The 14,088-nt window shown below is 40.2% G+C and overlaps 1 protein-coding gene across 3 annotated transcripts in view; it reads left to right on the top strand.

Moving 5' to 3' along the window:
* Positions 1-6,875, top strand: part of ERICH2 (glutamate rich 2) — a 28,883-nt gene extending 22,008 nt beyond the window's left edge. For all 3 annotated transcript variants that reach the window (XM_055289675.2, XM_055289676.2, XM_055289677.2), the window contains 3 exons: positions 744-801; positions 5,944-6,015; positions 6,677-6,875. In XM_055289675.2, coding sequence (XP_055145650.1) covers positions 744-801; positions 5,944-6,015; positions 6,677-6,801 — 255 coding nt within the window. In that variant the 3' untranslated portion in view covers positions 6,802-6,875. The remainder of the gene's footprint in view (positions 1-743; positions 802-5,943; positions 6,016-6,676) is intronic.
* The last annotated feature ends 7,213 nt before the right edge of the window (positions 6,876-14,088 follow it).

Genomic DNA, 14,088 nt, shown 5'->3' on the forward strand with positions numbered 1-14,088 from the left:
AAAATATGTAAGAATATTTCATGCCATGAGGAGAAAATGATCACAATCCATGGTTTATTTTTTTTAAGTTACTAAATAATCTTAAATGTTGTAAATGCATATGTGTTAATTTATGGAAAATAATACTTGAAAGACTATACATGAAGATGTTAAAAATAAATGTGTTTATTTTTCATAGATGGTAGAAATTAAGTGCTTATTAATTTGGGACAGAATATGTGTATTTAGCTTTTAAATTTCCTACATAAAAAAAGATGTATTATTTTGTAACAAGAAAAGTATAATAAAAATAATAAAAACAAAACTGGATGATATAAGACCAATGCTGGAAAATATCAAATGTACATTTTGTAAATCTGCATTTTTTTCAACTGTCATATAATTATGGACTAAGTTACAAATGAAACCTGTATCTGAACCAAAGGAATATTAAAATAAAGTGATTAATGTCTTCACTATCTGTGCCATTTGAATCAACCTACATATTCTCAAATTGTTCAGTAGTACATACACAGTATGGTTGCAGGAAAGCAGAGGTATCATCCTTACCCCATGTGGCTTTGCCATCAGAGGTACTTCAATAGCCTTGATTAATTGATTGACTATTCATTATAGACTGACTCCTGGAAAAACATGTGGAAATGTTAAAAGCAAAATAACTAATGATTAATGGAAGATTTTCTAGGGAGTTTAGAGTTGACAACATTTAAATTCACTTATCTGAAGAATTTAATGTTTTCCAGTTCCTGAGAGCAGAAATGGCCCGAGAATACCAGCTGGCAAAAAAATTATGTCAGATGAGTAAGTACAAAATACTTTCATATTTTCTAATCTTCTCTTTGTTTTCAAAAATGAATTCCATAATATATAAAATGGCTTGATTATCATAGGTCTAGTGAATTCCCTGATAGTGTCTCAGTGATTCCTTGATAATAAATTAGGTTGATTGGTATAAGGACTAATTTAGATCTCTAGAGTACATTTGAGTGGAATAAATTAATGTAAACTAGCATCGGCTAATTACCATCACTGGAAAATAAATCAAAAATTTTACCCTCATGATGATGGGTTAGTAACTTTATACCTTTAGTTTCAAAGAAGTGTCAGGTGATACAGCAGTCAAACCTTAACTGAGCATGCATTTATCCCACAAACATTGAGTGCCAACACGTGCCAGCCACTGTTCCAGGCACTGGAAATAATCAATCAGACAGATGACAATCCCACATTTGTGTCTAGTGTTGCAAAGACAATAAACAGATAGTGTGTCATGAATGATAGGTGCCATGGTGAGAAAGTAGGGAAGAAGGAATAGAAGGTACTGGAGGAAGGCAAAACAGTTTTAAATAGGATGGCCCAGGAAGGCCTCACTGAAAGACTTGAGGAATAGCCACGTGAATATCTGGAGGAAGAGTGTGCCAGGGAGGATGAATGGCAAATGTGCTATGACAGGAGTGTGCCTGAAAGGAATAGTGAGGAGGACAGTGTCACTGGGGCAGAATGAGCATGGGGAAGTGTGATAGGAAATGAAGTCAGAGGCGTCATAGGCAGGGGGTTGTCAGATTGCATAGGATCTTTTCTTTCCCTGAGGTGGGAAAACCACTGGAGGCTTTTGAGTAGAGCAATGATATGATCTACCTTATTTTTCTTTTTATATTTGGTTTTTAGTGGTTTGACTTGATGTTCAAAATAGTTGTGGGTTTTTTGTTGCAGTTGTACTGTTCAGGGCATTTGCTGAGTTTCTTAACTCTGTGGGTTGATGTTTCTATCAGCTTTGAAAATTTCTTGGCCATTACCTTTTCAAATACCACTTCTACTCTATTCTCTCTCTTCTCTTCCTGGGTCTCCAATTACACATAAATTAGACTTTTTTTCATGGTGTCCCATGTGTATCTTATACTCAGCTCTAGTGTGTTTTGTTTTCCTTCCTTCCTTCCTTCCTTCCTTCCTTCCTTCCTTCCTTCCTTCCTTCCTTCCTTCCTTTCCTTCCTTCCTCTTTCCTTCCTTCCTTCCTTCTCCTTCCTTTCTTTTTTTTTTTTTTTTTTTTTGACAGATCTCGCTCTGTCACCCAGGCTGGAGTACAGTGGTGTAATCTCTGCTCACTGCAACCTCTGCCTCCTGAGTTCAAGTGATTCTTATGCTTCAGCCTCATGAGCAGCTGGGATTACAGGCTTGTGCCACCATGCCTGGCTAATTTTTGTATTTTTAGTAGAGTTGGGGGTTTCACCATGTTGGCCAGACTGGTCTCGAACTCTTGGCCCCAAGTGATTCTCCTGCCTCAGCCTCCCAAAGTGCTAGGATTACAGGGTGAGCCATGGCGCCTGGCTCTCTTTCTTTTATTTCTATTTGTCAGTTTTAATATTTTCTACCTACCTGTTTTTGAGTTTCTTTATTCTATCTTCTGCTGTGTCCAATATGCTGTTAAAACTATTTAGTGAGTCCAAGGTTGTCTTTTCCAATTTTAGAATTTCCATTTAACGATCTGGAAAGATTCTGGTTCTTTGTTGAACTCTATCATCTTTTCAACTATTTTATGCATCTTTTTCTTCGAACATATTAGTGATAATACGTTAAAAAAGATAAAATAGCAACTCTACAATTAAACTTGTTGACAGCAGGACTCAAAATATTAAGTAGTGTTAAACTTAAATTCATTCTTACAGTAAAGTCCTTAAGTGAAAATGTAGCACAGGGATTGAGTGAGGGTCTGCACTGGCTTGCCTCACAAGAGTCCCAACTGTGGATAGAGTACTTCTAGATCATTGGTTCATTTTACAAATTGGTTTCTTGAATACTTCAACACTTCCTATCTTGTATCTGAGGTAAATAATCTTTTCAAGCACTTTAGACCTTTAGAGCCATTGAATAAAATATTTTAGTCAAAATTATTTTTGGTGACCCACAAATATAGAATTTTTTTTTGAGACAGGGTCTTGCTTTGTCACCCAGGCTGGAGTGCAGTGGCACAATGTCAGCTTCCACTGCAGTCTCAGTCTCCCAGCTCAGGCAATCCTCCCACCTCAGCCTCCCTAGTAGCTGGGACTACAGGTGCGTACCACCACACCCACTAATTTTTGTATTTTTTGTAGAGACGGGTTTTGCCATATTCTCCAGGCTGGTCTCGAACTGCTAGGCTCAAGTGATCTGTCTGCTGTGGCCTCCCAAAGCAATGGGATTACAGATGAGAGTCACTGCATCCAGCCAGAATTTCAAATTAGAAGAAATCCTGATAGAATCATGTTCAATTTTCTATTTTTATAAAAACACTGAAGTATTATTATTACTATTTTTGAGGCAGAGTATCACTCTGTCACCCAGGCTGGAGTGCAGTGGTGTGATCACAGCTCACTTCAGCCTTGAACTCCCATGCTCAAGGGATCCTACCACCTCGGCCTCTCAAGTAGCTAGGACTGTGGACATGTAACACCATGCGCAGGTAATTTTTGTATTTTTTGTAGAGGCGGGATTTCACCACATTGCCCAGGTTGGCCTCAAACTCCTGGGCTCAAGCGATCCTTCCACCTCAGCCTCCTGAAGTGTTGGGATTACAGGCATGAGCCACTGCACCTGGCCAAAAGTGGTTTTTAAATGGAACTGAAAGTCAAGAGTCCAAAGTACTTTACGTTTCTCCATTCATCTCATGAGTGACTATGAGATTTGGTGCCAATCAATCTTCCTATTTTTTGGTCACTTCACCTGTAAGTCAAAAGCCTGCAGCTCAGTCTCTTTAGGGTACCACACTTCTGCTCCCAGGCAGCCTGAGATTCTCTACATAATACATGGAGGTCCTGGAAGATTTATTTAATAAATCATCCGTTGTAAATGTTAAAGAATAATGGCTCAAAAACCAAAATACTTCACGCCATTATATGTCTAATGCAAATACAGATATATTGTATCCTCCGAAAATATAGTTCCTACAAAACCTTCTATTTATTTTTGAATAAAATAACTCACTCTTTCCTATTAGCCTACAGTATACTTTTAAAGAAACTAGTATCTAAAGAAGCAAGCTAGAGAAACCATCTTCTGGAAGGAAGCTTAGCCTCAGAGATTTAGACTATTAATGATAAGCATATTTTAGTCCAAGGTAAAATGTGCAAAAAATTACTTTGCTCAGAAACCTTATGGGTATGTATAATGATACATAAAATACTTATAGGATCCTTAAAAGCAGCTTCTAAGCAGGCACGCAGTCATGCTAACCCAGATTGATGACAAATTGTTAGTTATATTAGTAGATTAGGAAATAAAGTCCCTTATTTGGTGTATCAAGATGAAAGCCATGGGTGGGATCCTATGAGCCAATGGGGTCTAGTTCAACCATCCACAATGGTTATCTCTCTCTCTCTCTCTCTTTTTTTTTTTTTTTTTTTGGGACAGAGTCTCCCTCAGTCACTTAGGCTGGGATGCAGTGGCACGATCTTGACCCACTGCAACCTCCATCTCCTGGGCTTATGTCATCCTCCCGCCTCAGCCTCCCAAGGAGCTGAGACTACAAGCAAATGTTACCACGCCCAGCTAATTTTTGTAATTTTTTGTAGAGACAGGGTTTCACCAGGTTGCGAAGGCTGGTCTTGAACTCCTGAGCTCAAATGATCCACCTGCCTCAGCCTCCCAAAGTGCTGGGATTACAAGTGTCAGCCACCATGCCCAGCCTCACAATTATGTCTTACTTTTAGCCAGATGAAGAGCACACTTGATGTTTCAGTGCCCCCCTTGGAGGCCACCAAGATATTGAGCAGGAGTCACAACATTAAACGGATGATGCAAAATTATGAATACTCCTCAAGGCTGGTAGGAAGAAGTAGAGAGAGATCTGTGGAGCGAGATCTAAAAAAGTGAATAAAATAGTCTAGACAACTCTGAAACTAAGGGTATAAATCTTTCTGGCCTCTAGGATTTCGGTAACATACTAACAAGCCTAAAAAAGTCTGTTGGTGTGGTCCAAAAGAAAGGTGACACAGTCACATAAAGGATCAGCAGAAAGGAATAAATAGTACTGAAAACAATGGGTCCAATGAAGGTGGAGAACGTTGTTGAGCAGGCAATGACCAACGTGTAGACTACAGTAAAAGTTGTCAAGATGAAGAGAAAGAAGTAACATCAGTTTCCCCTATTGGAAAGATGTAACAAAATGGCATCTCTAGCATGGAAGAGGTTGCATTAAAAACAAACAAACAAAAACTTCCTCTGTGTTGCGATGAGACCTTTAGTAAAGGATGTCATGTAGATGGGTGGATGACATGAGATGAAGGATTAACAGACCTCTAGGCACACAGTCTTCTCATTAGCAAAGTCTCCATATTTTGCAGAATTTGTACCTTCTTTGGGAAATGATTATGTTCATGAAACACTCTGGCTACTGGCCTATGAGGGAAGCTATATTGAGGTGATAGAGATTGCATTCTATGGATAGGAGGTAGAAAATATAATGAGGGCTGGGTGCAGTGGCTCATGCCTGTAATCCCAGCACTTTGGGAGGCCGAGGTGGGTGGATCACCTGAGGTCAGGAGTTTGAGACCAGCCTGGGCAACATGGTGAAACCCTGTCTCTACTAAAAATACAAAACTTAGCCAGGCGTGGTGGCACACACCTGTAGCTACTCAGGAAACTGAGGCACGAGAATCACTTGAACCTGGGAGGCAGAGGCTGCAGTGAGCCAAGATCATGCCACTGCACTCCAGTCTGGGTAACAGAGCAACACCCTGTCTCAGGGAAAAAAAAAAAAGAAAGCAAATATAATGAGGATCATTTATCTTCCAAAGCACAAAATATAAGTGCAGCATTTTCTCTATTTGCACTCAGATATACCTGTGGTATAATTGTTAGTGTTTATCGCATTGTGCATTTCACCCACTCTGACAGTTCAATTTCATTTTAAGGAGCCTGTTTGCTGAAACACTGAACGTTAATAATACACATTCTGTTGTCCATTTTCAGTCCTAATCTATGAACCAGAAAATCCTGAGGCCAAGGAATTTTTCACACTTATTGAAGAAATGTTGCTGATGGGTAATTTTAAAAATTGAAATTCCTTGTTTCTCATAGAACTATAAGCAGTCACTTTTTAAAAACCCATTATCCCGGGAGATTGTCGATACATCTTTAGGAAGTGGTTAAGAAAAGGCTAAATGGCTGTTTTAAATGGTTTAGTGAAACAGCTTGTCCTCTGTGGATGGTCACAATGACCCCCTTCTCTCTGTGGGATAGAACTGCCCAAGCAGAGCAGGCTCCCTGGGCACCAGGCATCAGGTATTGACAAGCAGAACCATGCTAACACAGCTGCGTGTTAAAGGAATTACCCACAATTCCAAGGGAAGCCAAACCCTCTCAGTTACCCTGTCTCACTTCCTTTCAATGGACAATTTTACTATTGTCAATAAAATTCTATGATAGAAAGAATTCCATGAAATTATTAAATAGAATTTCATTGACAATAGTAAAATTATTTTTATAGACTTACGTTTTAAATTATCAAAAACACCTGTATGCCAGTAAAAATACGTTTCTTCTTTGTACTACCGCTTTGACCCTAGTACGGTTAGCCAAGTCCAACTCAGTTCTTATGTTGCAAATATATGTATTTCTTGGTAGAGGGAGGGCCAAGGAGAATTATTTTTCAGAGTGAAATATTAAGAAACACTTTAAGCAATCCTCTTCCTTTCTGTGGCAGAGAAAACTCAGAATCGTGAGCAAGATGGTGAAGACAGTGATGAAGACAGCAGCAGTGAGAATAAAGGAGAAAGTGATGAGTTGCTGAGTGACGAGAGCTCTGACGAAGGTGAAGATGGATCATGAGTGTTGCTGCGATACTTAAAGCTTCATGTATTTTCATTAATGTATACCATGCAAATATAAAGATGAGAATGACATTTTAGTCTAATTCTTCCTTATTTGGTACAGTTTCTTTTAAGTTATCTATATTCTTAGCTTAAGACTCTTCCTAATATTTAGGCCTTGGCTCAATATATGAGTTACTCAGAGAGGAAAATAGTTGAAAACACTTACATAGCACTATGTGCCAGGTACTGTTCAAACTGCTCTACACACATTATATAATTCAACAACTCCATAAGTACTATTATTATGCCATTCTACAGATGAGAAAACTGAGGCACAGAGAGGGTGAATAATTTGTCCAGTATCATACACCTATTTGTTTGTAGAGGCTGGATTTGGGCATGGTCATTATTGCCCCAGAATTCATACGTTTAGTCCCCTATAAATTACCACCATTTCAGGTACTTTTATAGCATTCATCATTTGTTTATTTGTTTGTCTAGATAATGGGATCTTGCCACATCAACCAGGCTGGTCTTGAACTCCTGGCCTCAAGCGATCCCCCCATCTTGGCCTCCCAAAGTTCTGAGATTACAGGCATGAGCCACTGTGCCCAGCCCATTCATTGTGTGTTCTTTACGGCATGTATCAGTGTCTGAAATGCTTGTTTAATTGTTCATTTCGTCTTCTCCCTACCTGCCAGAGAATGTAACACCCATGAAGCAGAACTTTATCATTTTCCTCATAATATCCCTAGCAACTGGACAAGTACCTGGCAAATAATAGAACATATATACCAAATGAATGAACAAATGAAGTGAAAGTTAGTGGAAATAGTTATATTCTTTCATAAAACATTTACAAGACTTATACTTCTTATGTATCAATCTATTTTATTGTGCTGATTCTGTAGTTCTTGATGGATTTCTGTCATCTTCAAATTAGATTGTAAGGTAACTGTCTTAGTCTGTTTTTTGTTACTATAAGAAAATACCTGAGGCTCGGTAATTTATAAAGAAAAGAGGTTTATTTAGCTGACAGTTCTGCAGGCTGGGAAGCTGAAGATTGAGCAGTTGAATCTGGTGAGGGCCTCGTGATGTTTCCACTCATGGCAGAAAGTAGAAGGGGAACAGTCATGTGCAAAGAGATCACACAGCAAGAGAGGAAGCAAGAGAAACCAAGGAAGCCAGACTCTTTTACCAGACTCTTTTAACAACCCACTCTCATGGGAACTAATCCATTCCTATGAGAGCAAGACCTCACTCACCCCCGGCCCCCAAATTAATCTACTCATGAGGGATTCAACTCACCTGCCTGACCCAAACACCTCCCACCTCCCAACTCCACCACATACTGGGGATCAAATTCCAGCATGAGTTTTGTTTTGTTTTGTTTTTGTGGTGGTGTTGAGACAGGGTCTTTCTCCATCACCCAGGCTGGAGTGTAGTGGTGTCATCATGGCTCACTGCAGCTTTGAACTCCTGGGCTCAAGTGATCCTTCTGCCTCGGACTCCTGAGTAGCTAGGAATACAGTCACGTGCCACCACATGCAGCTAATATTTTTTAAAACAATTTTTGTAGAGACAGGATCTTGCTATGTTGCCCACAGTGGTCTCAAATTTCTGGCCCCAAGTGATTCTTCCACCTCAGCTTCCCAAAATCCTGAGATTATAGGTGTGAGCCCCTGCACCCAGCCCAACATGAGTTTTGAAGGGGGCAAACCACATAGAGACCAAAGCAGTAACCGAGGTAAAAGAAAAGTATTCCTAAGTAATTTGTTTACAAATGTGCCAATCTGATTTGAGGGGAAGCATTTCGAATTTTTATCTTACGTCAGTACAGTGTCACAACATATCCAAAATGCTTGCAGCATTGCTTATTCTTTAGGCATTTTGTGGCCTGTTAACATTCAGAGGAAGAAAATCTGCAGCACCAATTCATAGGGATGACCAAAAGAAATGAAAATGGATATGTGTAATCCTCTAGTTACCCTTTCTTAATCTGCAGTAAACTCTCAGGTCTTCATGCATAAATAACCAAATAGCATCAGAGGTTTGGCTGACAGATCTCAGGAATTACCTGTTCTTTTCATTTTCATTTGGGTTTAATATTCATTCCACCATGGGAAAACCACCATATCTCAATCTGATGATGCTTACCTGATTAAGGAGAACCCTCCATAAGAAGTTCATAGTGTGCCCTAAAGCTGACATTGAAGACTAAATAAGTTACAATGAGATTTTAGTTGTCTTTTAAAGGAACAGGGAAGCTTTGAGGAAGAAACTGTCTGAATAGAAAGCCATGATATCACAGGCCATGTTATAGCTAAATCTAAGAATTTAGGAGGTTTGTTCATTCAGGATCATCAGTACCCCCTGTCCATACTCTTCATCCTACTTGCACTCATTAATCAATGAAATAGTAAGGTGTTGGCATGACCTGACAATAGGCATGTGTGTATAATAGGTATGTAGCAATAATAGCTTAAAAAATAATCTGCAAATTATTTTTACATTATTTAACCTACTTGCTTTTCACAGTCATCTGAAAAGCATGCTATTATCCCCATCAATTACACAAACTGAATTTGACATAATTGAGGAATCTAAGGTTAAATATTGGCTAGGATGTTGGAATTCAGATGAGGAAACTGAAACTTAGAGATGCTTGGTTATGTCCCAGTATGAGAGATTTTGTGAACCTTAAACCCAATGTTCTTTGTTACCTCACACAGAGCTAGCTTCTAGGAACTGTTTAATAAGTCTGCCAAAGAGTTATGTCTGTGTAGACAGTTCAGTTCCAGACCTGTGCCGTCTTCAATAACAACACATTGTAATGATGTTAATGAACCCAAATATCCAACAATATGAGAATATATAAGAATACCTACTCAATAGACTTCAGAGGGGAACCCTCTGAAAAAGTTTCATGTATTCAATAAGGTCTGTTTGTTTGTTTTGAGACAGGGTTTCACTCTTGTTGCCCTGGCTGGAGTGCAATGGCGTGATCTTGGCTCACTGCAACCTCCACCTCCCGAGTTTGAATGATCCTCCTGCCTCAGCCTCCTGAGTAGCTGGAACTACAGGTGCCCGCCACCATGCCTGGCTAATTTTTGTATTTTTAGTAGAGACGGGGTTTTGCCATGTTGACCAGGCTGGTCTCGAACTCCTGACTTCAGGTGATTTGCTCGTCTTGGCCTCCCAAAATGCTGGGATTATAGGCATGAGCCACCGCACCTGGCCTTAATAAGTATTTACTGAAGGCCTTCTAGGTATTCTGGAAGGAACAACACCCAGTCTCTGCTCTTGAACGGCATTGTTGTTAAATACAGGGAGATAAACACTGCCATTGTGGGGGTCCTGGGCGCTAAGGGAGAATGTGGGAGGGCAGGAGAGATGGTCTAGGCATCCAGGAAAAGCATTTAGAGGGAAGTGAAGTCTAAGCTAAGAAGGTAGAGGAAGTGGGAATTAGCTGTAAGAAAAGGGTGTGTAGAAGACAGTCTGAGCACAGTAACACAACTTGCAAAGGCATAGAGACACAATCTGAGTTCAGAAAGTTAAATAGGTAAGGTTGGATTATAAAATGAAAATGAATCAGTTAGAGTGGAGAAAGACGAAGCTACAGTGATAAAAGAACTGAGTGATGGGGGGTCTTAGAAGCAACGTTAGAGTTTGAACTTTATCCTTAAAGTAATGGAGGCATTGAATACTTTTAAGGAAAATAATTGTATCTTAGAAAGAGCATTCTGGTAGCCAGGTAAAAAAGATGTCTTCTTAAACTACACATTACGATCCATTGGTCAGTTATGAAATCACTGCAGTAAATCACAAATACCTGGGGTTTTACAAAGTTAAATGCATAGAATAGAAAATATCAGCATATACTGCAAAAGAGTATGGCAAGTATTGTTTTATGAAAGTTTTGTTCCAGGAGTGTGTATTCCCTAGACCTTGATGTGAAATGTATTTCTTCCTATGGATCTCAATGAAAAATAAAATTTGAAAGTTTAGAGAACAGACTAGAGTCGAATACAGACTCTAGCAGTTCAAAATCGTGACCTGAAAAGAGATAGTAGCAGGGAGATGTAATGGAATGGAGGGGTTACTCTAGAGGTAGAAAGAATTGGCAGGAATTGGGGATAAAGTAAATGTGGTAAAGAGGTAGAGGTCAAGGATGACTCTTAGTGGGAGGACGAGGTATATGGTGATGCCAGCCCCTAAAGACAGGAACACAGGAAAGCAGCTTTTTTGAAGAAGGTGAAGGTTCACTTGCACAAGTTGACTATGGGAAATGTATTAGTTTCCTACTGCTGCTATAAAAAGTTACCACAAACTTTGTGGCTTAAAACAACACAAGTTTATGTTCTGGAGGTTCTAAGTCCAAAATGGGTCTCGCTGGGCCAAAAGCAAGGTGTCAGCAAGGCTGCATTCCTTCTGGAGGCCTTTTCCAGCTTCCAGACCCCACCCATATTCCTTGGCTAATGGTCCCATCTTTCCACCTTCAAAGCCGGGAATGTCTGGCCAAGTCCTTTTCATGCTGCCATCTCTCTATTCTCTCTCCTGACTTTTTCTTCCGCTTTTAAAGATGCCTGTGATTATCTTGGGTCCAACTGGATAATCTAAGGTAGTCTCCCTATCTTAAAGTCAGCTGGTCAGCAAGGTTAACTCCATCTGCAATCTCAATGCCCCATTGCTATGTAACCTAACATATTTGCAGTTTCTGGGTATTAAGATGTAGACATCTTGGGAGTAGAGGGGTGCATTATTCTGCCTAACTCAGGAAGTATTGAGTAAGTGTTAACTAGTTTTCGTGGTATGAAGCTTAAAAAAGACACTTGGGCTGGAAATATACCTTTATTAGGAGTCATCAATTAGAGATAGTAGTCAAATAAACAGAATGGAGGACCCACGGAGAGATTGTAGTCCAAATAGCAGAGGACCAGGGATAGAATTATAATGATCACCAACATTTAAGTGGTAGTCCATGAAAGAGAAGTGCACGTAATAGACTGAGAAGGAACAACCAAGAGGAAAATTGGGAAAGCAAACATAGTGGGCACTGTTGGTTTCCTACTCAGCAACTATCCTTTCTTTGCAAAAAGCAAAGACAGTCCTGACTCTGTTCAGATATTTGCTCCCCACATACATAGCCGTGAGACTCAGCCAACCAGTCCCTGGCATTTCTCTGGTGACTGTTATTGTTCCAGAGATGGACATGTGACCTACTTCTTCTAAAAAGATCGAGGACTTTATTTCACGATTGGGAGGAGATGTTCCTCCATTCTTCTGGTTAAGAACCAGGAAGCATGCTGCCCTAGTTTCTGCTGGCAGTCATCTCATGATCATGAGAGAAGATAATCTTAGGAAGAAGCTGACGCTGTGGATGGAAGAACAAAAAGAACATAGGTCCTTGCTAATGCTCAGCCACTGAGTCGATGGGCCTGGGAGCCACCCCTCTGAGTTTATGTTATGAGATAAACTTTATCGTTCAAGCCAGTTGGATCAAGGTTTCTTTTACCTGCTGCCAAAAGCCTCCTAACTGATATTGAGCAGCACCACAGAAACCCAGAAAAAGAGTTTCAAGGAGCCTGCAAAAACCTGCTTTGCCAAAAGTTGCAGAGAAGACAAGTAAGATAAGAACTAAAAGGGTAATTGGATAGCAACAAAGAGGCAGTTGGTGATATTAGGAAAAGCTGTGTCAGTTGAGTGTGAATTGGGGGTGCCGTATTTCAGTGAATTTGAGTGCATTGGAGGTGAGGAAAAGGAAAACAAGGAAAGAAAAAAGATGTATCATTGGAAAACATAAGGTAAGTGGAGTATTATTTGTAAAACATTTCAGATGAACATGTTTACTGGCCTGGGCAACATGGCAAAAAACATCTCTATAAAACATATAAAAATTAGCTGAGAGTGGTGACACATGCCTGTAGTCTCAGCTACCTGGGAAGCTGAAGCAGGAGGATCGCCTGAGCCTGGGAGTTTGAGGCCGCAGTGAGCCATGATCTGATTGCGCCACTGCACTCCAGTCTGGGAGACTATCTCAAAAAAAAAAAAAAAAATAGATGAGCCTGAGCCTGTTTAATAGGATGGATGATAATAACAGCTACTGATAGCCTGTTATGTGTTAGGCACTATACTAAGCACTCATATGTTAATGTTTTTAATCCTCATAACACCTGTATGGGATAGACATTATTATTCACAATTTACATACGAAGAAAGCCAGGTGTAGAGAGGTTGAAAGTAACTTTCTAAAGATCACATACTTGGGAACTGGCAGATTCAAGTCCAGGTCATTTTATTCTAATACCCTGCCCTTCACGCTATGGTTTCCTCTCTAAGAAGCCAGTAGAGAGGAACAGATTGGAAAAACGGATAACTTACAAGGCATTTATCTAATATTTTAGAAGATCCATGTAAGAGAACCTTAATACATGGCAGTGTTTAGCTGAACCACTGCCCCGGCAGTCCAAGTGTGGAATCAGAGCTGTCTCTTCTTCTCCAGTATTGGTCCTTTCATAGCCTTCAATTACCCTATATTATATACTAAACAAGGTGATAACCCGCCTTTATTTATTTATTGAGACAGGGTCTCACTCTGTTGCCTAGGCTGGTGTGCAGTGGCATAAACACGGCTCACTGCAGCCTCAAACTCCTGGGCTCAAGTGATCTTCCCACCTCAGCCTCCCGAGTAGCTGGGACTACAGGCGCACACCACCACCCCTAGCTAATTTTTTAATATTTTGTAGAGACTGGGTCTTGCTATGGTCCCAGGCTGGTCTTCAATTCCTGGCCTCGAGGGATTGCTCCCACCTCAGCCTCCCAAAGTGTTAGGATTATAGGTGTGAGTCACCATGCCCAGCCTGCATTTACTTTAATTACAATGTTTATTTCCCTTTAGCTTGATCCTGGTGGACATGTAAGATAGATGTAATTTTGGTATTTGCCTGAAATATTGATGTTGGTCAAGGGGGAGCACGGGAACAGAGCTCATGGTACCAGATGTGAAGTCAAGCCTACGGCCATTGGAAACGCTGTGGGGTTTGGGGCAAAAGTCCTATACCATGAGGTCTTGAGAGTTCACAAGAGGCAAGTAAGATAAGGCCTCCAAGGCCAGAGTAAGGAGTGCAATGGTCTGACTGTCTCTCCTAATACGCCCCCCAGTTCTCATAGGATATGAGTTATAATGGAGCAGGGGGAGCATACAGAGCTTGGAGGAGCTTGGAAAGTAAAGTGCTGGGAGAAGAGATTGGCTTGCATAGCCTGTTCAAAATGTACCCTTCTGAACAAAGAGACAACTTATGAC

Source organism: Symphalangus syndactylus, chromosome 8, assembly GCF_028878055.3.
Source record: "Symphalangus syndactylus isolate Jambi chromosome 8, NHGRI_mSymSyn1-v2.1_pri, whole genome shotgun sequence".
NCBI lineage: Eukaryota > Metazoa > Chordata > Mammalia > Primates > Hylobatidae > Symphalangus > Symphalangus syndactylus.